Here is a 21,287-nt window from a genome sequence, read left to right as displayed (position 1 = left end):
CTCTTACAAGTTGCACATGGCCGTTTACTCACAAGCCTAAACAAGATTCCAACCCTGACAATGAACACGTTGGAGATCTGTATCAGCTCCATACGTCCCTTCCGCGACTTAGAAAAAAGGCCGGTATAGCGACCTGGGAAAAAGCTGGTGTGGACACACTAGGCGCCCTATTCCCAAACAGTTATGTATCATAAAAGGGGGAGAGAGCCTCCTGAGGTAATGTGGGGCGGGATCATTCAAATTATTAAGCTAAACATGGGGACCCCTCATACCATAGATGCAAACACTATGTTCATCAGGCTATGTAATGATTTTGTATCTCTCAGTGCTACCAATGGATAGAGCTTGTACTTTACTTCTTGTTTTAACAGAAGGAATCCTCTCACTGATGTCTCACACTTTGTACAGCTCCAAAAAGATTGTGAACTGCCAGCTGCCTTTTTCTGGCATATAATAGACTACTGGCCGTAATACAATGCCTCTGGCAGTAAACAGACACAGAACCACCAGCAAACACCTTGATACATACACTCCACACTATTGGTGGATGCCATCAACATCTTACTCGGTCATTGGTGTGTACTCCACAGGACCGCTTATTGCCTACAAGACAGAAATAGGAACAGGACTTGGGCTGAGCACAAACCCAGAAGGAATCGGACAAGTTACAATTTCCTCAAAAACTACTCCGTATTGTCAAATTCCAATACATCCAAAATAATAGCTTTTAAAGGGCATACCTCACTCCTGCACGACTGCATAAAATCTCTGGCTCGTCCTCGCACTGCCCCAGATGCAGCATGCCTAACGCCAACAGGCCCCACATGTTCTGGTACTACCCCAGTGCGACCACACTATGGCAGGAGGTTACAAGAGAACTATCTATAATCTCTGGTTACGCAGACCTATACAACATGAAGAGTGGGGTTCTCAGTCTGTTTAGGCACAGGAAATCAGATGACACGACTTGTCTGCCCAACTTAAAACACTGGTGCTCAGCAACACTCGAATGAGGCAGGGTTCCCATAGCCACAGATTGGAATTCGCTTCTACAAGAGTTGGAGACCGCTAAAGAGAACACTCCTGTCTGAGGGGTTTTAATACAGGGAAGTACTCTAGCGCTGGACCTCACACTAAATTCCAGTAAAGGCAACTGCCTTTTTAGTCCATGTAGCAAAATACCCTAGTCACCATCATGCCCCTACGCCCGCACAGCTCTCATCCACTGCGCTTGGCGTTCTTCTAGTGGGCACCTATGTGCAAATTTGTTTTACAGAGTTTTATATAGCGCAAGCTTTATCAGGTATCAGAGCGCTTTACATAGCACCAGTTCAGTTACATGAGGAGACATTCATTTTTATTAGGCACGGGTAGATTACGTGATTTTCCCAGAATCACAGGATGTTCAGCGTGATTGCCGAGACTCGAACCTGGTTCCCCAGATTCAAGGTCGACCGGCCTAGCCGTTCGGCCAACTCCTCTCCCTGGTCTTAAACAAATAGTGTTAAGCACTCAAAACATCGAGTAGGGACATTGTGAATTATGGGAGGCAAGATGGCCGCTGTAGCGCTGTAGGTGCAAGTCGCATCTAGACCCCTCTCTGACCCATGGAGATAACAGGATCCTGATCGGCTGCTAAAAGAAGCATGCAGTGGTGGTTACGCCGACAGATGCGGGAAGGGAATAGCGGTGTATTTCATTACCTTAAAAAAAGGTTACTGCAATGGAAATCACTCTTTAAGGAGTTCCGAAAGGCCTGCCCTCCTAAAATGGCAAATCGGGCGAAAGACAAACAAACAGTGGCTCTAAGTATCGGACCGGCAGAAGAGATAGCCCTGAAGGATCCGGGAAGGACTGGTACGATACCGAAGACCAAGAGGCCCCCACCCAGCAAACGCTCCACACCTACGATCTCGACGGCGGCCAAGGCACAGCAGCGCAAAATAGAGAAGGCTGCCGAGAAAGACAGAGGCAAGAATCTGATTCTAAATGATGACACGCGCAGCGGTAGTCACAGCGTGCAGCCTGGCCAAGCGGGAAAACTCACCACGGAGAGAAAGAAGGGCGATCCCTCCTTCCGTCAGCCCTCAGTAATCGAGATCTTCAGTAGCAAGGTACCCCCGCCAGCCCTAACGGAGGATGCAGAGACAGCCTTGGGTACGGAGAACTCTCTGGCAGGCGGACCTGGAGGCAGCGTCCTCGTGGACGCAAGCATAGGCGTTGCTAGGCAACCGACGCGAGCGGAGCAGGCGGAGCTCACGCTTACTGCGGAACAAGCTGCAAAGGAGTCAGCTACTGCCGGAGAGGAGGCTGGGCGGACGACCAGGGAAAAAGAGGTGAGAGTGTCAAAAGAGGTGATTGAAATTAAATCGTTAACCACAGACCCGCTATTAGAAGCGCTTCAAGAGGTGGAGGCAGGATTACTGCAAGGGCAAAAGGAGCAGCTGGGTGGTGGATATACGGAGAGCACAGAAAGCACAGAGGGAGCAGAGGGGGACAGAGAATTCTTCTCTGTTCCTGAAGGTTCAGACTCCATTATCACCAGCAGTGAAGAGGAGGGTGAAACGGGAGACTCATTCTCCAGCACTGATGATACAGGGGGCTCCAAAGAAAAAGACACACAGAAAAAACGCAGACCGACTAGTAGGAGAACAGGATCCCCCACAATAACGCACAAGAGTTCTCATAAAAAATTGATGTGGGACTATTCTGCTACTTCAAATCTCTACAAAGAGGATGGGCAAGACCCCCAGAGTGAGGATGGGAAACTAGACTTAATATTTACAACTTTAAAACAAATCCAAATGGAAGCCAGAGCAGAGAGTAGAAGAGCCAGGCATGATACGAAAAAAATTCAAGCCTCCATTAGGAGAATAAATAAAAAATATGAGGAAGTGAGCGAAAGAGTTACCGAAGTGGAAGAAAGAACTGGCAGGATTGAGGAGGAAGTGACGGACTGGCAGACTAACAGAGAAGAGCAATCAAAGGTGATGGAGGATCTGCAATGGAAGGAAGAGGATTTGGAGAATCGCCAGAGGCGAAATAACGCACGCCTTCTTGGAATAGAAGAAGGGACAGAGGGACAAGACCCCAGAGGCTTTGTGATAAAGTTGCTAAAAGGGGCCTTCCCGGAGACCCCATGGCAATGGGAACAAGAGGTGCAAAGAGCACATAGGTTTCCGCTCACGACAAAGGGGAAAAAAAGAGGGGATGGCTCACTTCCAAGAGCGATGTTAGTGTTCTTCGGGAACTTTCTGGCGAGACAAGAACTGATGGATAAGGCCAGACCTGACTCTAAAAAGACGGTGGATGGAACTACATTTTTTGCAAGACCGGACTTTTGCCACGTCACAGTGGAAAGGAGGTGGAGACTTAGGCAAATGATTGCAGCATTTCAGAGTCAAGGCGCTGAAGCCTATCTAATGTTTCCGGCAAAACTAAAAGTCATTGTTGGGGGCAGAGTCAGGATGTTCTTTTCAGAGATTAAGGCTGGAGAATATCTAGAAGAATTGAAAGAGATGAAGGGTAAAGGTGGAGCTAGTAGATAGTATTACCAAGTAGACATATGAGAATAGGGTGGGGTAGAGGGGTGAAAAGGTTAAAAAAAAAAAAGGAAAAGAAAAGCAGAGGAAATGAAACTAGGGAGGAAACAGTATTGCCTAAATAAAAACGGGTAAATTGGAAAACAATATAAAGACTAGGGAGAATAGGAGTTGTTTTGGGATTGGATTTTTCTTTGCCGGTGGGGTAGGGGAGGAGAGGGGGCGACGCTACAACGCACAGTGGGCACGCATAGGTCAGCTCTGACCTATTTGCCTGTCACAGGGGGGGGGGGTGCTGCAGGGGAGGGGGGGTACAGAAGGGGAGGGTGGTGGGGGGGCACGTTTTGTGTTTGGAATAAAAATACAGTACAGATTAATAAAAGTCATTACGCTTTCAAGAGGGAAATGCGGAAGTAATGAGAGTGGAAAGCTGGGAGAAAGGAAGGGGGGGGAAAAAAATATGGTAGATGGAGACTAAGATAATTACGCTGAATATATGTGGTCTGAACAACAGAGAAAAAAGACAAAAATTGGGAGCTCTACTGCGATTCTGGAAAATTGACATTGTCAGTCTGCAAGAAACACACATAGCCGTTAATGAGATTTATTTGTTGGAGCAAATGGGGTATGATGTTTTAGCTTATACAGGCCAGATAGAAAGGTGTAGGGGGGTTGCAGTGCTGGCAAGGAAAGGCTGCACAATAGTCAAAAGGAAAAAGGAGGACAGCGAAGGGAGGTGGGTGATGATTGAACTGGAAACAAATACATCTCGATTTACAATTATCTCTGTGTACGGCTCAAACGAGGACGATCCGGATGTTTTTGAATTTGCAGATAGAGAACTAGCAATATGGCCAGAGCCTGTGATATGCTGTGGTGATTTTAACATCAACGGGCTAAATGGTTTGTTTGAGCATGGGGAGAGTTACACGGGGAGGAAGAAAAAGGTATACAGATCATTACAAAATCTTGCTAGACACAATGCACTAAGTGATATGTGGGCGGAAAAAAACCCAATGGGGTCAGGTAGCACATTCTATTCTGCACCACATAAGTCGATAGCTAGACTGGATTATTTTCTTATTTCTAGCTCTCTTGTCGGTATCTCCAGTATAGATCGACTCCCTAGGATTGTGTCGGATCACAACCCCCTGGTTTTAAGTATAAGAACTGCTCAAGTTAAAGAGAGATTAAACTCTACCTGGACGTTTGAAAGAGGGCTATTAAAGGAGGAGGAATACATTATAAGCATGAAAGCTTGGATAAGGAATTTTTGGGACATTAATAGATACTCCACATCGGCAGATGTAGTATGGGATAGCTTCAAGGCAGGTATAAGGGGGGAGACACTAAGCTACACAATCGCTAGAAATAGAAGGGAGAAGGAGAAAACAGAGGAAGAGATTAGAATCCTTGCAACAATTGAAGAGGCTTTGGTAGAGGCAATTAGTAAGAGGGAACCTTTTGAATCAATATTACTTGAACTGGAAATTCAAAAAGCAGAAACAGGGGTCTCGCTAGCGCAGAAGCTAGCTAGGAATTACTTAGCAAAAAAAGAGTTGTGTTATGAATACAATGAAAGAGTAGGGCACCTCCTGGCAATAAGAACAAGACAAACGATGGCAGCAGGGGAAATAAAAGAAATCAGGGATAACACTGGGGCAATCGTGAATAAGGTTGAGGAGGTACAGGAGGTATTTAGGAGGTACTATGAGGTATTATACGAGAAAGATGAAAATACGAGCGAGTCTGAGTGTGAGGAAGAAAGTATGGCCTATTTAACTCCAAGACCACAGACAGAATTTAGTATAGAGCAGAGAGATAAATTAGACGAGGTGTTAACTCTTCAGGAAATCGGGGACGCTGTCTCCGACCTTCCAGCAGGTAAAGCAACAGGACAGGATCAGATACCCGTCGAGTTTTATAAGATCTTCTGGGACGTCATAGGTATAGATTTGTGGGCGATATGCTGTCTGGCACAGGGTGGTAGGATTGTTCCAAAGTCATGGTCGGGTGCAGACATCATTGTGTTATTAAAAAAGGATAAACCACCAACAGAGCCAGGGTCATATAGACCAATCACTCTACTTAATGCCGATGTGAAAATATACGCTAAGGCCCTCGCTAATAGATTGAGTAAGATCATTGAGAAAATGGTGTCCCCGGAACAACATGGGTTCATACCTGGTAAAGGGACTACCCAACATACCAGACAAATGATCACTGTCCTGGATGCAGCAGAGGCCTTGGGAGACCCAGTTGCAGTAATCTTTTTAGATGCCGAGAAGGCATTTGACAGGGTCTCCTGGGCCTACCTATGGAAAGCGATGGAGTGGGCGGGAATAGGTAAAGGATTTATGGCAGCAATCCAGGCTCTATACAGACAACCTACAGCTAGAATAAGAATAAATAAATCATTTTCGAAAACGGTACAGATTGGGAGGGGGACAAGACAGGGGTGTCCAGCTTCTCCGTTGCTGTTTGCCATCTATTTGGACCCCTATTTGAGAAGGTTAACAGCGAATTGTAGGATTAGACCTGTTACACTGCATGGGGAAGATTATAAATTATTTGCCTACGCAGACGATGTAGCGATTGTCACTCCAGAGCCAGCGCAAGCACTGATCGAAATTGAAGATGAGGCAAGGAAATTTGGTATATTCTCAGGATACCTAATAAACAAAGGGAAAACACAGATAGTGCAGAATAAGTATACCACCTTTAGTGATAGTAGAGTAGTTCAAGAAGCTACATACTTGGGAGTTAAGGTGACGGCCGATCTAGGGAAGCTGGTGGAAATAAACATGGGGCCATTATTAGGGAAAGTTAGGAGAAATTTGGAGAGGGTCAATAATCTACATCTGACTTTAATGGGGCGCATTAACTTTATTAAAATGGTCAAATTCCCCAAATTTCTATATTTCTTTAGGGCGATTCCTTTACTGTTTGATGGGATATGGTTCAATAAAATAGAAGCAACACTGAATAGGTTAATATGGGCACAAGGCAAGACACGAAGAGCATACAGATTTCTGACACTACCACGGGAAAAGGGAGGTTGGGGGGCACCAGATTTCAGATTTTATTATTGGGCTGCAGTACTGCAGTACTCTAAAGCGCTACTGGGTGGTGGATCTTTTCACGAGGAAGGGATAGGTATAGAGAATACTTATAAAGCACTATTAGGAGAAAGGGCTGAGAATGCCTTGGTTAATACAGTAGAGTTTACATATTTTAAGCATACTAGATTTAAAACCCTGGAGGCAGTATATAAAATTTGGAGGGTTATTATGAAAAGAGTAGGGCTAGGCAGATTTAACAGATATCTGAGGCTATACCTAAATGCTGATTTACCAACAGAAATTTTTTGGGATAACACAATGAAAACCTGGAATGACAAAGGGGTTAAGAAAATAGGCGATTTGATGGATGGGGAAGGGGATTTTTTGTTATTTCAAGATATCCAACATAGATTTGAAATACCTGGAAATAATTTCTTTAAATACCTACAAATAAGAAGCTACTTCCATCTAAAAAAGGGGGGACCAGCAGGTATGTCAAGTTGTAGGATTATGGAATACCTAGGGAGTGGTCTACGGGGTTCAATCAGACAATTGTACATAGAATTACAGGAATATAAAGCCGATGACAGGGAGAAATTTAGTAAGAAATGGATTGAGCAAGTTGGGGCTCACCCGGAAGCTTTGCAAGCCTCCTTAGACTTTGGAAGAACTATACTTTGTTCTGCTACACTGCAAACACAACATTATAAAACTATTTTTTCGTTATATCACACACCAGCCAGAATAGCACAATGGGGGGGCAACACTGGTATAACTTGTCCACGGTGTGATGCAACGAATGCTAATATTACGCATATGTTCTGCCAGTGCCCTCAGTTATGCACACTAAAAATTGCAATAGAGGAGTTCTTGGTGAAGTCTTTAAGCTTGAAGGTAAAACTCACAGACGAGCTGATAATATTAGGAATTAGCATAGGCGATAATAACAACTATCCCGCATTCGTATTTTTGGCCACAGCAGTGTACAGATTAATTATTGCGAAAGCCTGGAAAGATAAATCTGCACCACTATTTCATATCTGGATGGCTAGGCTACTGCATATATACAATCTGGAGAAAGCCATTTATGATAGGAAAGGCAAAAGGGCAAGAATACTGGGGGGGAAGATATGGCGCCCCATAGAAGAGTGGAAGAATAGCAAGACGTGAATTGGGTTTCTGTGCTCATTTTTTCAGGAACACTCTTTGTTTGGAATTATTGTGTTGTACTTCTTTAGGTCTCGTTTTTTTTCTTTTTTCATGGCTTTGATTGTATGACTGTATAATTGTAAGAAAATTCTGTACTGTATATACTGTAATGTAATTTACGGAAAAAATGGGGGAGAAAATAAAAAATTAAAAAAAAAAAAAAAAAAAAAAACATCGAGTAGGTATCAACCTCTCAGCTGGATTTGGGACAAATGTAGACAAGGAATTAGTAAGATTAATGTGAAAATCAGAAATAAGTGTTGAAAGAAATGGAAGGGCAAGTTCTTAATGACACTTTGGTACGATGAAAAACAATGTATGGTTCATTGATAAAGATAGCGTGCATGCCCCTCACCATACTGGCAGATTTAATAACCACTTAGAAACCCATCTTATAAGAAAGGTGATGTACATTAGCATTGTTTCGAAGGTGGATCCCATCTGTTTATAGGGTACCAAAATTTACAGGGAGAAAGATTTCTAATAGGAAATTTATTTTCCTAAGATCCTGAAAGAATTCTATAATCACTGAAACAGTAAAGACATATGCCTGGAAAGGAAACTTATGTTAAGCAGGGAGTGATGGCAGCCAAATGCATTCTAAAAGAAGAAACTGTAAACCAGACTTTTCCAGAAAAATAAGATAGGGCAGTACTGTCTCTTCACCTTAGGTCCATCTGCTTGCTGATACATCCTAAGCACAACCTCTTACACTTGAATCCATAAAAAGACCGTGCTGAAGCGTGTGGACTATACCAAGAGTTAGCACGTGTACTCCCTTTCTTCCATTTCCTTTTTTACAGCCTCCAAACTGCCTCAGTGGCTATATTGACCTTATTTGTTATCAATGTTGATTTGATCATATATACTTTAGAACCAAGAACTCCTGTCAAACTTACCATCTTGTCACAACTGTCCATGACTCATAGGGGAACTGTACCATTTTGTTGTTTCAAGTAATCCTAAATATGTTTGCCGGTATCTTGTAAATGTGCCACCATGCTTGCACAATAAATAAAAATTAGTCAAAAAAATAAAGAAATCAGTGATGTCACTGACCATGTCATGAGTGATGTAATAAGAGAGGTCATAAGCAATGCATTGCAGGGCCGTAAGTAATAGTTAGATAAGGTAACCATAACTTCAGAATTTCTAATTTATACCCAACTATAACGTCCACGTAGCCTTTGTTTTTTTCAGTGAATATATATATATCCAAGCTGTGGATAATCTTATATTCGATATATATATATATATATATATATATATACACACACACACACACACCTATTTAAACATAAATGTATTGAATTACATGCAATGTAAAAGACTCCTGAAGTACAGGGTATGAAAACTTACCATGCAATGTAATGACTCCAGACATAAAAACGAAAATGTAATGACTCCTGTTTTCATCACTGCGATGAAACAGCATCACACAGCAGTGCCGCATGATTGCTCTAAATACATATTTCCCCATTCATATGCTGAATAGCTTTATAAGATTTTAAAAATCAAACCTGTCTACAGGGTAATTTTATACCACAGTCTTTAAAAATAAGCGGGTAATTAATGATACCATAATAAAATGCTAAATAAGTACACTTATTGGTGTTGTTTTTAATTTGAATGCAATATTGATTCTAGTTTAATCTTGTACATACCCACTATCCAAAATATCAAACAAGACAAACAGCATACATACAAATACAAAAATATAATTAATGTACAGATGACAACCTACCCAGTAATTATTATTTCAGGATAGCTCTGAGTTCCCAAACCCCAATTACCTCCACTGATTGGCCATTCCTGAAAGTGAAAATACAGAGTAAACATAGCAAAAAAGAACCAATTTCTGCAAACATCATTTTGTTGAAAAAAAAAAAAAGAACGTACTTATCAGTCAGTACCTTTTTACTGTAACCTTGACGTTTTTGCCTAGCCCCAACGGAATAAAGTGCAGGTATAAGGTCCACAGGGCAATCAGCAAAATACTCACAACACGTAACAGGAGATTCATGAATACTCAAGGGGTAAGGGTTCTCAAATATGGGATACCTACAAAACAAGGAAAATCAATGCTTAGCTAATAAAAATCAAGTAAAACCAAACATCATGATCTAATGAATATTATTTCTAACACATACAACACATTTTATGTATGCAAATCAGTGGTCACTGGTGAGCGGCGCTAAATAAGTAGGTAATAAAATTAGTATATCCATGAAAAATGTATTCTGATACAGTAGTGGTATCAATTTGCAAAAATTCTGTTATGAATAACAACAAAATAAGGCAATGAAATGTGTTTGGCCCAATGTGCAGAAACCACAGAATCAAGCAAAATTATTAAAAGCTTCAAACTTACACAGACTTTCGATTATGATCTTTTTTTATCCAGAAATTACAAACACTTATAAAGAATAGCAGGCGTTGATACACAAAACGACCCATCGGGAGATGGTGTACGGCCTGACCTTTCATGGCGCCCTCGTAGCCAACAACGAGCTGGTCATCCACCAGGAACTGTTTGGTGCGATCCAGATAAAAAAAGCGTACGTTTTGGGTCCAGACGGTGGAGCCTATCTTCCTCTTTCAGAGGATGCAGAGGGGGAAAGAAGGTAGGCAAAGTGATGGTTTGCCCAATGTGAAAGGAGGTGACAACCTTAGGAAGGAAGGATGGACGAGTCCTGATGGCAACTTTGTCCGGATGCACAGACAGAAAAGGAGGCTTTGAGGATGGGGTCTGGAGCTCATTCACTCTTCTGGTGGATGTGATGGCCACCAGCAATGCAGTCTTAAGAGTTAAAAGCCTCAAAGGACAGTTGGGAAGCGGCTAAAAGGGAGCACGCATTAAATAGGTTAAGACTAGATTCAAGCCCCGCTGAGGCATAACAAAGAGAATAGGAGGGAAGAGATGCGTTATGCCTTTTAAGAAACGGTTTACAACCGGGCACTTGAAGAGACACGGCTGTTCAGGAAGCCGAAGAAAGGCAGAAATGGCGGAAAGATAGCCCCTGAAAGGCTGGATAAGTTCGGGTGGAGGACCGTCCCCAGCTGCTGCGACAGAAGACCCTCCCAAAGAGGCAGTCGGATCGGAGGATCGATGGCCATGTTGAGCAGCTCGGGATACCGGATTCTTCGTGCCCAATCCAGAGCCTTAAGAATGACTTGGGCCCAGTTGCGCCTGATCTTCTTCAGCACTGTGGGCAGAAGTGGTGTAGGCGGAAAGGCGAACAACAGACCTCAACTCCACTTGTGACGAAAAGGATCGCCTAGCCAGTGCCGCCTTGGAAATTCCAAAGCGCAGAATTGCTGATATTGCACGTTCTCTTCAGTGGCGAATAGATCTAACAAAGGCTCTCCCCATTGTTGAAAGAGACCTTGCACCACCTGCGAGTGAAGACGCCATTCGTGATCCATCATGCACCTGCGGCTAAGTTCGTCCGCCCTGGGGTTTAGGGAACCTGTCGGGTGTTGAACCACCAGGGAAATGCCCTGATGTTCCAGCCATGTCCAGAGGCGAAGTGCCACCTGACATAGGGTCCACGACCCCACCCCGCCCTGTTTGTTGCAATACCACATGGCGGTGGTGTTATCTGTGAACACCTGCACTACTCTTCCCCGGACAGAGGGAAGGAATGCCTTCACTGCAAGACGAATCACCCGGAGCTCCAGAAGGTTGATATGGAGCCCGGACACCGCTGGAGACCTCTGTCTCCAATCTCCGCCTCTCCCATGAGGCCGCCCCATCCCAGAAGGGATGCATCCGTCACCACTGTGTGCTCTGGTTGGGGAAGGGAGAGGGATCTGACGTTGACCCAATCCTGGTTCTTGAGCAGCCACTGCAGTTGACGTGCAGTGCCCTCAGAGATCTGGACGCAGTTGGACATATTTCCTTGATGCTGACCCACTGGAACTTCAGGTCCCACTGCACAGCCCGCATATGCCACCTGGCATGATCAACCAGCAGGATGCAGGAGGCCATGAGGCCCAGCAGCCTCAGAGCCATCCTGATCGAAATCCGGGATAGAGGCTGAAAGATCGAATCATAGCCCTAATATAACGGACTTGCTGCTCGGGAGTATAAACCCGAAACCGCATTGTGTCCAGAACTGCTCTGATAAAGAGGTGCTTCTGAGAGGGGATCAGGTGTGACTTCGGCACATTGATGGAGAACCCCAGCGAATGCAGGTGGTTGACCGCAGTCTGGAGGTGGGAAACGACAGTCTGGTGTAGGCCCGCCTTCAACAGCCAGTCGTCGAGATAGGGGAAGACTGGAACCCCTGATCTGCGCATATGAGCTGCGACCACCGCCATCACTTTCGTGAACACCTGAGGGGCGCTGGTAAGACCAAAGGGGAGCACGGCAAACTGAAAGTGCTTGTGACCTACCGTGAACCGCAGGTAACACCGGTGGGCCAGCAGGACAGGGATGTGAAAATAAGCCTCCTGCAAGTCCAACGCTATCAACCAGTCTCCACGGTTGAGAGCAGACAAGACCTGAGCAAGCGTCAACATTTTGAACTTCTCCTTCCGGGGAAGCGGTTGACATTCCTGAGATCCAAGATAGGACGCAGGCCCTTGTCCTTCTTGGGCACCATAACGTAGTGGGAGTAACAACCACGACCTACTTCTGGAACAGGAACGCACTTGATGGCTCCCTTGGCCAGGAGAGCCATAACTTCCTGTTGGAGAAGGCCCAGGTGATCCTCCGACATGCAGTGGTACTGTGATGGCATGGCAAGAGGGGTAGCCTCGAAGGGGAGGGAGTAGCCCCTTCGGACTAGGAAGGCTTGGAGGCTGCTGCAGAGCGGTGGGGCGGGGGGGATGGGGTGACTGGCCCGCCAGCTAGCTTCCAGAACTACAACAATAGTTCCCTCGTCCCCAGCCGCGTGAAGGTAGGGGAACTTGCATCAGACTGTGGCTCTGGGCAGAACATAGTGGGGCACCCCTTCAGTAGCCACAAAAGGGGCGAAAAGCAGACTGCGCAGGACGGCTGGAGAGGCCAAGGACTTGGCCGTAGCCCGTGAGTCCTTGAAACGCTCTAGAGCGCTGGCCGCTTTGTTGCCAAAAAGGTGACAGGCATCAAAGGACATGTCCATGAGAGTATTCTGGACATCCCCAGAAAAGCCAGTCGATCTCATCCAGGTGTAGAGTCGAAGGGCTTCTGACGTGGAAATCTTCCTGCCTAGAGCGTCGGAGCTATCTAGCCCACAACGGATGGTAAACTTCGCTGCATCCCAACACTGTCCGCGCCTCCTCCGGACACTGAGGCAGCACCTGCACAACCGTATCCCACACAGAGTGGGAATAATGGCCCAATAGACAGGCGTTGTTTACTGACCACAGTCCCAAGCTGGTGGAAGAGAAAATCTCTTCCCAAGATGATCCAGCTTCTTGGATTCCCTCTCCGGTGGAGCGGTAGGGCATGCGCTCTTGGAGGTAGAGGCTTGGACCACCAAGCTCTCAGAGGTGAGGGGTTGGGAGAGGAAAGTGGTGTCGGGCAATCATTCTATCCACGGAAGCCACCGTGTTGGGTCTGGACCAGGTGCCCAAAAGGACATCGGTGAGGGCTTCATTAAACGGCAGCAGGGGCTCAGAAGAGCTTGCTTGCAATTGAAGCACCTCCATCAGGAGGTTAGTCCTGACCGCCGCTGTAGGGAGTTCGAGGTTGAGAGCCTCGGCTGACCTACGCAACACCACTGCGTATGATGTTCCCTCCTCTGTAGCCACGGTAGGAAGAGACAACATGCCAAGGTCAGGGGAGGTGTCCAGACCACTGGCATCCCCTCTCCAGTCCTGTTCACAGTCTAACTGGTCAGTCAGAATGTCACCTGACCCCTCCCAGTCCTCCTCCTCCTCTGGGTGCCAATCTGGCCTAAAAGGGACCTTAGGAGTAAACAGGGGCACAAAAACCCCTTGCTGCGCCGGATCCGGCATCAGAGGAAACCGGTCCAGCTCCGGGGCCACATCAGGATGGAGCCGGGGTTGACGCCGGCCGGGGGCCCGACCGACGTCGAATGCGGTAGTGGTGCCGAAGGAAGCGGCGCCGGTGGAGGCATAAGGTCAACTGTCGCCGATCCGGATCCAGGCTTGGATCCAAGGGGGGCCTGGGGCGCTGGCGGAGAAGGCCTAGGCCCCCACCGCCGGTGGGTTCGGGCTGCCCATAGATGGTGTGCATCGCCTCGTAAAACTTACTAAGCTGGGCAGGAATCGCTTCGGGTCCCGGGCAGGGAGGGAAACTCGGAGTCAACTCTTCAGGTTCCGCATGCGGAGCCGCGGGAGGGGCACCACCTGCATCCCTCGTAGCATCAGCCGACCGAGGGGGAGAAGTCGAAGAGCGACAATGCTTAGAAGACTTTGAAAAATGGTGATGACTCCACGACTGGTCCCCCTCACGACCGGCACATCGAACGGCACGGAGCTGACTGCAAAGCATTCGGAGCAATGGATCGGCAGTCGGAGCACGACTTGGAGTTGTGATCGAGCTCCAGGCAAAAGAGGCACACGCGGTGCGGATCTGTAACCGACATCAGTCGGGAACAGGATCCGTAAGCCTTGAAGCCGGGCATCCCTACGTGCAACCAGGAGTCGTAGACTCAAAAAAGACCCTTAAATAAGTTCAGTCAACAAGTGACTGGAGGTACCGCTTTCTCTGGATCTGCGCTGGGTGGCGCAGAAAAAGAAAGAACTGATGTAAGCACGTGAGGGCGACACAAGCCAACAACGAACGCGGAGCAGACCAACAACACCCTCAGACGCACAGAGGTACTGCTGACGAAAAAACTTTCCGGATCCAGTCTGACGCCTGGGGGTAATTCCAAGGTAAGGAATCTATAACTAACTGTTTCGTACAGATATTGTTTTCACTTCATTGCCACAGTTATTTTCTCGTCCTGGAGTGATTAACATCATTTCAGCTAACTACAGAGGCATTTCTCTTGGTAAATGTTCAGATAGAAAAGACCTTTTTTCTCCCAGTATCTCAATTTAAAGCTATCACTTTATGAATTGTTACCTAGGCTCCGATATGCATTTTCCCCACCATCTTCACAAATTCAAAGAAAGCAGCTTAAATAATCTTGGTCATTTAGTCCAATCGACGTCTGAATTTAAATGTTTCCTCCACTAGCATTCCCTTCTCAGTAAAAGCTTACCAAAGTCCTTAACATTAGGGGACTTTAATACCAACTCACTTATTTGAAATTTATGAGCGCAATTCACAAAGATTGGTGTATAGCTAGATGTGACATACTCCAGAAATATGTTGCAGTAAAATCTATGTGAATGCGGTCTTATATTGAGAAATTTAATAATGAGCTTTGCTACTATTGGACACATTTGAAAGTGTGTCTGCCATTTAAATGGTTGACTTATGCTCCGTGATTCAAGTTATTAATTTGTGTTATTTTCCCTACATGTATTTGAGCACACTAAGAGCTTACAAAGATACCAAGTTTTTTTATTCACATTTACCATAATGGGAAACCTACATTGTAACTTCACTCATTAAAAATATCATTTCTGTATGTTGTATTATATTGTCACATGTGTACCAGCCCAAATGAAGAAACATTATTATTCTTGGTTTCTTCAATGTGCTCTGTAAGAAATTATTTTTTAATTTCTTTTGCCTCAATCAGAATTTCTTTAACATTGCTTTTAGCTGTATATATTACCATCCATTTCTCTTTACATTTTAAAAGCTTCATATCTACTTCTGAATTTTATGATAGACTCTTAACTATTTACTAAAGAGTCATAAGTATCATATAATTCCCCTGATAATTTTTTTTGTCCACGCTCTAGAGCCTCCCTCCTTAAGTTGTTCTCATCTCAGTTGTTTCTTTAAACAGTTTCTCACAGTTCTTTCTTTGTCTGTATTTATTTCACATTGCCCAAACCATTAAATACACAGTCTTTACTAGACAATAAGTTGTCTGACATTTTCACATACAAATCTGCGACAAACATTCCACTAGTTGTGTTGACCACAACATCAAGACAGTTAACTTTGTATTGCCAACTGTCAATGTCAAAAGTTTAGTGAGATGCATGTCTTTTGATTTTCCAATAAAGTCTTACACCTCTTTGTGTCCACCCTCCCACGGAGCAAACACTTCACCTGAACATTCTCCATTGTACTGTTTTAATTTTTATCTCAGATGTTCTTTACTAGTCGGTTTTGAAACATGCATGTAAACATGTTAGTATATGCAGGTGCTATATCGTTGCCCAGTAACAATATGTATCAGCAGCTTTTATATGTGTCAAAGCTTTTTTGTGATAATGCATCTTATTTTATAACTACAGCAGCTACACCTATGTTACCTTCTTTTATTAGGTTATTTGTGTTTTTACACTATTTTTCAATTATTGTTTGTTCTTGCCACATTACAATTTTTATGTGGTGTTTCGTGAAATCAGTAATAGGATTATTCACTAAACATAAAAGGTACTTTTAACCAGCTTTGAAGTTCAAATATTGTGTTTCCTGTTTGATTGGTTGCTCAGGTGAATTTGAGAAATGATAATTGGAATTTTCTGATAAATCCGAAGGCATCCATATATACTCAAGTTGAACAAACTGAACAAGATAGTTTGACAAGCCATGAGCAATTTTCTGATTAGATTTTCAGTTGATAGACCCATAGGTTTGTTAGGTTGTTTATAAGCCATGAGCAAGGACAATCCTTTTTTCCACACTTGACCCCCTGCTTTGTTAGTTGTTGAACCACGTTCTTACCTTTGGTAACACCTTACCTGGTAGAGACAGGATCTAGTTGCAGATTCCTTACCTTTGAATTTTCACCAGGCACCAGACAGGATCCAGAAATTATTTTTAGAAGTACCTTTGCGAATTGGTAGAGGGCGTCATGTGACTCAGTACGTTGATCAGCGGATGCGACATCGATGGAGTCCCTATATGTCCCTTCCCTACGTGCTGATGTCAGGTTCTGCTATTCTGGGCTTTTAACACTAATCCGGTAGCAGTTCCTAAGGCCGCTTTTTGGCCTCCTTCAACCGTTTTGTCGAACGGAACAGTGTGCCTTTAAACTTCTCTCATGTCCGGAGTTCAAGCCTTGTGGATCCTGTGGATGGCAAATATTTGTATGTGGTGCCTGGGGGAGCACCATGACTCCGAGGATTGTGAATCCAGTCATCAAGTTCACCCAAATTTGCTGTGGGAACATCGTATGAAGCTCTTAGCAGCACGAATGTCCCAGTCTTGCAAGACTTCCTGTAGACCACGATTCTCTTCACGCTCCACAGACCACCTGGGGGCCCGCTCCAGGAGCCATTCCCGTGGATGTCACTCTCCATTGACATCCTGAGGTAAGTCAAGACGCAGGCAGTAGAAGTCGCAGTATCCACCGAACACGCCACGTAAAGACTCCGTCTCACATACCTCATCCTGGATCTTTTGTTGAAGTGTAGGTACACAAGTCAACCCTGCACTTCCCTACCTTCCCTGGAGCAGGGGCGAATGATTCGGATGCGAGAATACTACAATTTCCTTCATACTATCTTTGGGCCTTCACCTTCCTTGGCGCGGCTTTGGGCCCCAAGGAGGTGCGAGGGGCTATGACTGTGTAGTGGTTGTGTGCCCTTGGCCTCAGTTCCGCCTTCTGATTCAATAGTCAAATTAATTCTGATGCCGGGCCAAAGCCCTTCGGGGTTCGCACCTTCGGCGCCTGGTTCAATTCAGCAAACTACGTTGACGCCGATCAAAGCCACACCACTTCCCCTTTCAGATGTCAGGATGATGTTGTTTCGGCACCGGACGTGGTGCCAATTGATGTCGCCTGTTTCAGACACCTTTCCTCCACTCTCTGTGGAGCCCTCTCCTGTTTTTCCTTATGTGGAACACAATCTTGGAGGTGAAGAAGAGGATTTTGGGTTTCTACACCCTATGTGTGACACTGCCCAGCCTCCTATGCAGGATAGCTGATTAACCTTGGTGAAGCTAGTGGCTTGGAGTCCTTCCCAGCCTCGGGCCTTCTTTCCCCTCATGGCCTTGCTACAGAGGCAAGCACATCTATAGCTGACATGCTGAGGCAGGTTTCTGTGGTTGTGGATTTGACACTTCCTTCTGTTGAAATTACTACTGATCCTTTACTTCGAGTCCTCCAGTCAGCTATCCTCGATAGAAGGCTGGGCAGTGTCAGACATGGGGAGTAGAACACCTAAATCCTCTTCATCAGGTTGGGGGAGGCTGCAATTTTAATCGCCTGCGTCTTGACTTACCTCGTGATGTCAATGGACAGTGACGTCCACAGGAACGGTTCCTGGATTGGGCCCGCGAGCGGTCTGTGGACTGTTAAGGGGATCAGGTCGACGGGAAGTCTTGGAAGACTGTGACATCTGCCCTGCTAAGATCTTCATACGACGTTCCTGCAGCGCCTTCAGGCAAAGACGACTACAGGAGCCGCACTCTTAGGAGTCATGGTGCTCCCCCAGGCTCCACATACAAATATAGTGAGGGTCTGCGGCTGACATTTGCCGTCCATAGGACCCACTGGGATTGAAACCCGAGGACATGAGATAAGTTTAAAGGCACACTGTTCCATTCGACAAAAACGTCGAAAGGAGGCCAAAACAGCCTGAGGAACCGCTACCGGATCCGCTTTGAAAGCACTTGAAAAGAGGAACCTGACATCAGGGCATAAGGAAGCGACATATATGTACTCCATCAACGTCACATCTGCTAGCAGATGTTACTAGAGAGTCGTGTTTTACTTCTACATTTTCTGTTTAAACAGAGCCCTGAAAAGGAGTCCCTTACCCTAGAAGTCAGTTAGCATAACGGGGCGGATGGGTGGGGCGGTGAGAAATCCATAACTAAATTATATCTCTTACAGCTATATTGTTACCGAAGGTAAGTAACATGTTCATCTGAAAGAGACAATTAGTTATGGATTCCTCACTTTAGAATAAATACCCCAGCAATACCAATCCCGGAGGTGGGTCTGCGAACCAAGTTCAAACAAGAAAGTCCTGGAGAACTCAACCGGCCAAAGAAGCCAACTCTCTGGACTTAGCTGTCCAGGCAGTAGTGTTTGGTGCACGTGTGCAATGAAGCCCATGTAGATGCCTGGAAGATGTCAAGAAGGGGAACTCCATGTCCCAAAACAGTAGTGGCTCCCATTGCCCTGGTGGAATGGGCACGCAACCGCACTAGAGGTTCCTTTTTCGTTGAGGAATAGCAGATTTTATTGCAAAGAACAACCCATCGGGAGATAGTTCGTTTTTGAAAGGGCCAACCTTTCTTGGCCCCTACATAGCCAACAATGAGCTGGTCATCCACCCAGAATGAAAGCGCAGGTTTTGGATCCAGACTGTGGAGCCTCTCTTCCTCTTCAGAAGGATGCGGAGGCGGAAAGAAGGTGGGCAAAGTCATGGTCTGTCCTATGTGGAAAGAGGTAACCACTTTGGGAAGGAAAGAAGGCCTAGTGCGAAGTACAACTTTGTCCGGATGAACAGCCAGGAAAGGAGGTGTAGTAGAAAGGGCTTGAAGCTCACTCACCCTCCGAGCTTTAGCGATGAGAACCAGAAAGGCAGTTTTAAGAGTCAGAAGTCTGAGAAGACAGTTATGTAGCGGTTTGAAAGGAACGCACATAAGATAAGTAAGAACCAGGTTCAAGTCCCTCTGGGGCGTTATGAAAGGGGTTGGAGGAAACAAGTGAGTAATGACCTTAAGGAAGTGATTTACAATAGGGGACTTGAAAAGAGAAGGCTGCTCAGGCAGCCAAAGGAAGGCCGAAATGGCCGAAAGATAGCCTTTGAAAGTGCCCAGAGCAGAGCCCTGCTGGGCCAAAAAAAGAATGAAGAGGAGAACCTCTGATAGGGGGCAGAAAGAGAATCCACAGCCTTTGCTGCGCACCATGCCACAAACTAATTCCATCTTCTGGCGCATACCGTTTTGGTGGAGGGACACCTGGCTGCCAAGTTAACATTACAGACTTCAGGAGGAAGGTCGAAAGCTTTCAAACGTGGCCACTCAATCTCCACGCAAGGTGGTGGAGGCTGGACAAGTTCGGGTGGAAGACCGCCCCATGCTGCTGGGACAGAAGATCCTCCCGAAGAGGCTGTCTGATCATAGGATCGTTGGCCATGTGTAATAGCTCGGGGTACCGACTCTTCGTGCCCAATCCGCGGCCAAAAGAATGACTTGGGCCCGGTCGCGCTTGATCTTCTTCAGCACTCTGGGCAGAAGTGGTATAGGCGGAAAGGCATATAGAAGACCGCAAATAAAGTCGTGCCAAAAACTGTTGCCTAGTGAGTGTTGCCTTGGAAATTCCAACGCAGAGAACTGCTGACATTGCGCGTTCTTGTCGGTGGCAAATAAATCTGACCAAGGCTCTCCCCACTGCTGGAAGAGACCTTGCACCACCTCTGAGTGAAGACGCCATTCGTGATACATCATGCACCTGGGGCTGAGTTTGTCCACCTGACGTTCACAGAACCTGTAAAGTGTTGAATCACCAGAGATATGCCCTGATGTTCCAGCCATGTCCAAAGACAGAGAACCTCTTGACATAGGGTCCACTACCCCACCCCACCCTGTTTGTTACAGTACCAAATGGCGGTAGTGTTGTCCGTGAACACCTGCACTACTCTTCCTCAGACAAAGGGAAGGAATGCCTTTGGTGCAAGACGAATCGCCCAAAGCTCCAGAAGGTTAATATGAACCACGGACTCTGCCAGAGACCAGAGGCCTCTGATCTTCGTCTCTCCCTTGTGACCGCCCCACCCCAGCAGTGATGCATCTGTCACCACTGTGAAATGTGGCTGGGGAAGGGAGAGGGATCTGCCGTTGACCCAATCCCGGTTCGTTAGCCACCACTGGCGTGCAGTGCCCTCCGATATCTGGACGCAATCGGAAAGATTCCCCTGATGCTGTGCCCACTGGAACTTCAGGTCCCACTGCAGAGCCGGCATATGCCACCTGGCATAGTACACCACCAGGATGCAGGAGGCCATGAAACCCAGTAGCCTCAGCGTCATTCTGACTGAAACCTGGGACAGAGGCTGAAAGATCGGAATCATAGCCCGCATATCCCGGACTCGCTGCTCAGGACGTGAGCAAGGGTCAACATTTTGAGCTTCTTCCAAGGAAGCGGTTGACGTTCCTGAGATCCAAGATAGGACGCAGGCCCTTGTCCTTCTTGGGCACCATAAAGTAGTGGAAATAACAACCTACTTATGAGGCAGGAACTCGCTTGATGGCTCCCTTGGCCAAGAGAGCCATAACTTCCTGTTAGAGAAGGGCTAAGTGACACTCCGACATGCGATGGGTCAGAGGTGGCATGGATGGAGGGGTAGTCTCCAAGGGGAGGGAGTAGCCCCTTCGGACTATCTGCAAAACCCACCTGTCTGACGTGATGTTGAGCCAGTGGGGAAGGTGATGGCGACTCCTGCCGCCCACTGGCAAATGGTGGCGCTGAAAGGTCAGACTAGGAGGTCT

At 46.1% G+C, this 21,287-nt stretch overlaps 1 protein-coding gene across 17 annotated transcripts in view; it reads right to left on the bottom strand.

The window, feature by feature from the left end:
* Positions 1-21,287, bottom strand: part of STXBP5 (syntaxin binding protein 5) — a 1,512,194-nt gene that overhangs the window by 680,362 nt on the left and 810,545 nt on the right. For all 17 annotated transcript variants that reach the window (XM_078649248.1, XM_078649254.1, XM_078649249.1 and 14 more), the window contains 2 exons: positions 9,727-9,874; positions 9,558-9,625 (listed from right to left, as the gene is read on the bottom strand). In XM_078649248.1, coding sequence (XP_078505374.1) covers positions 9,558-9,625; positions 9,727-9,874 — 216 coding nt within the window. The remainder of the gene's footprint in view (positions 1-9,557; positions 9,626-9,726; positions 9,875-21,287) is intronic.

The sequence above is a fragment of the Lissotriton helveticus genome, chromosome 6, assembly GCF_964261635.1.
Source record: "Lissotriton helveticus chromosome 6, aLisHel1.1, whole genome shotgun sequence".
In the NCBI taxonomy this organism is placed as follows: Eukaryota; Metazoa; Chordata; class Amphibia; order Caudata; family Salamandridae; genus Lissotriton; species Lissotriton helveticus.
The sequence above is the reverse complement of the archived record's forward strand: the minus strand, read 5'-3'. Positions and strand labels throughout refer to the sequence as shown.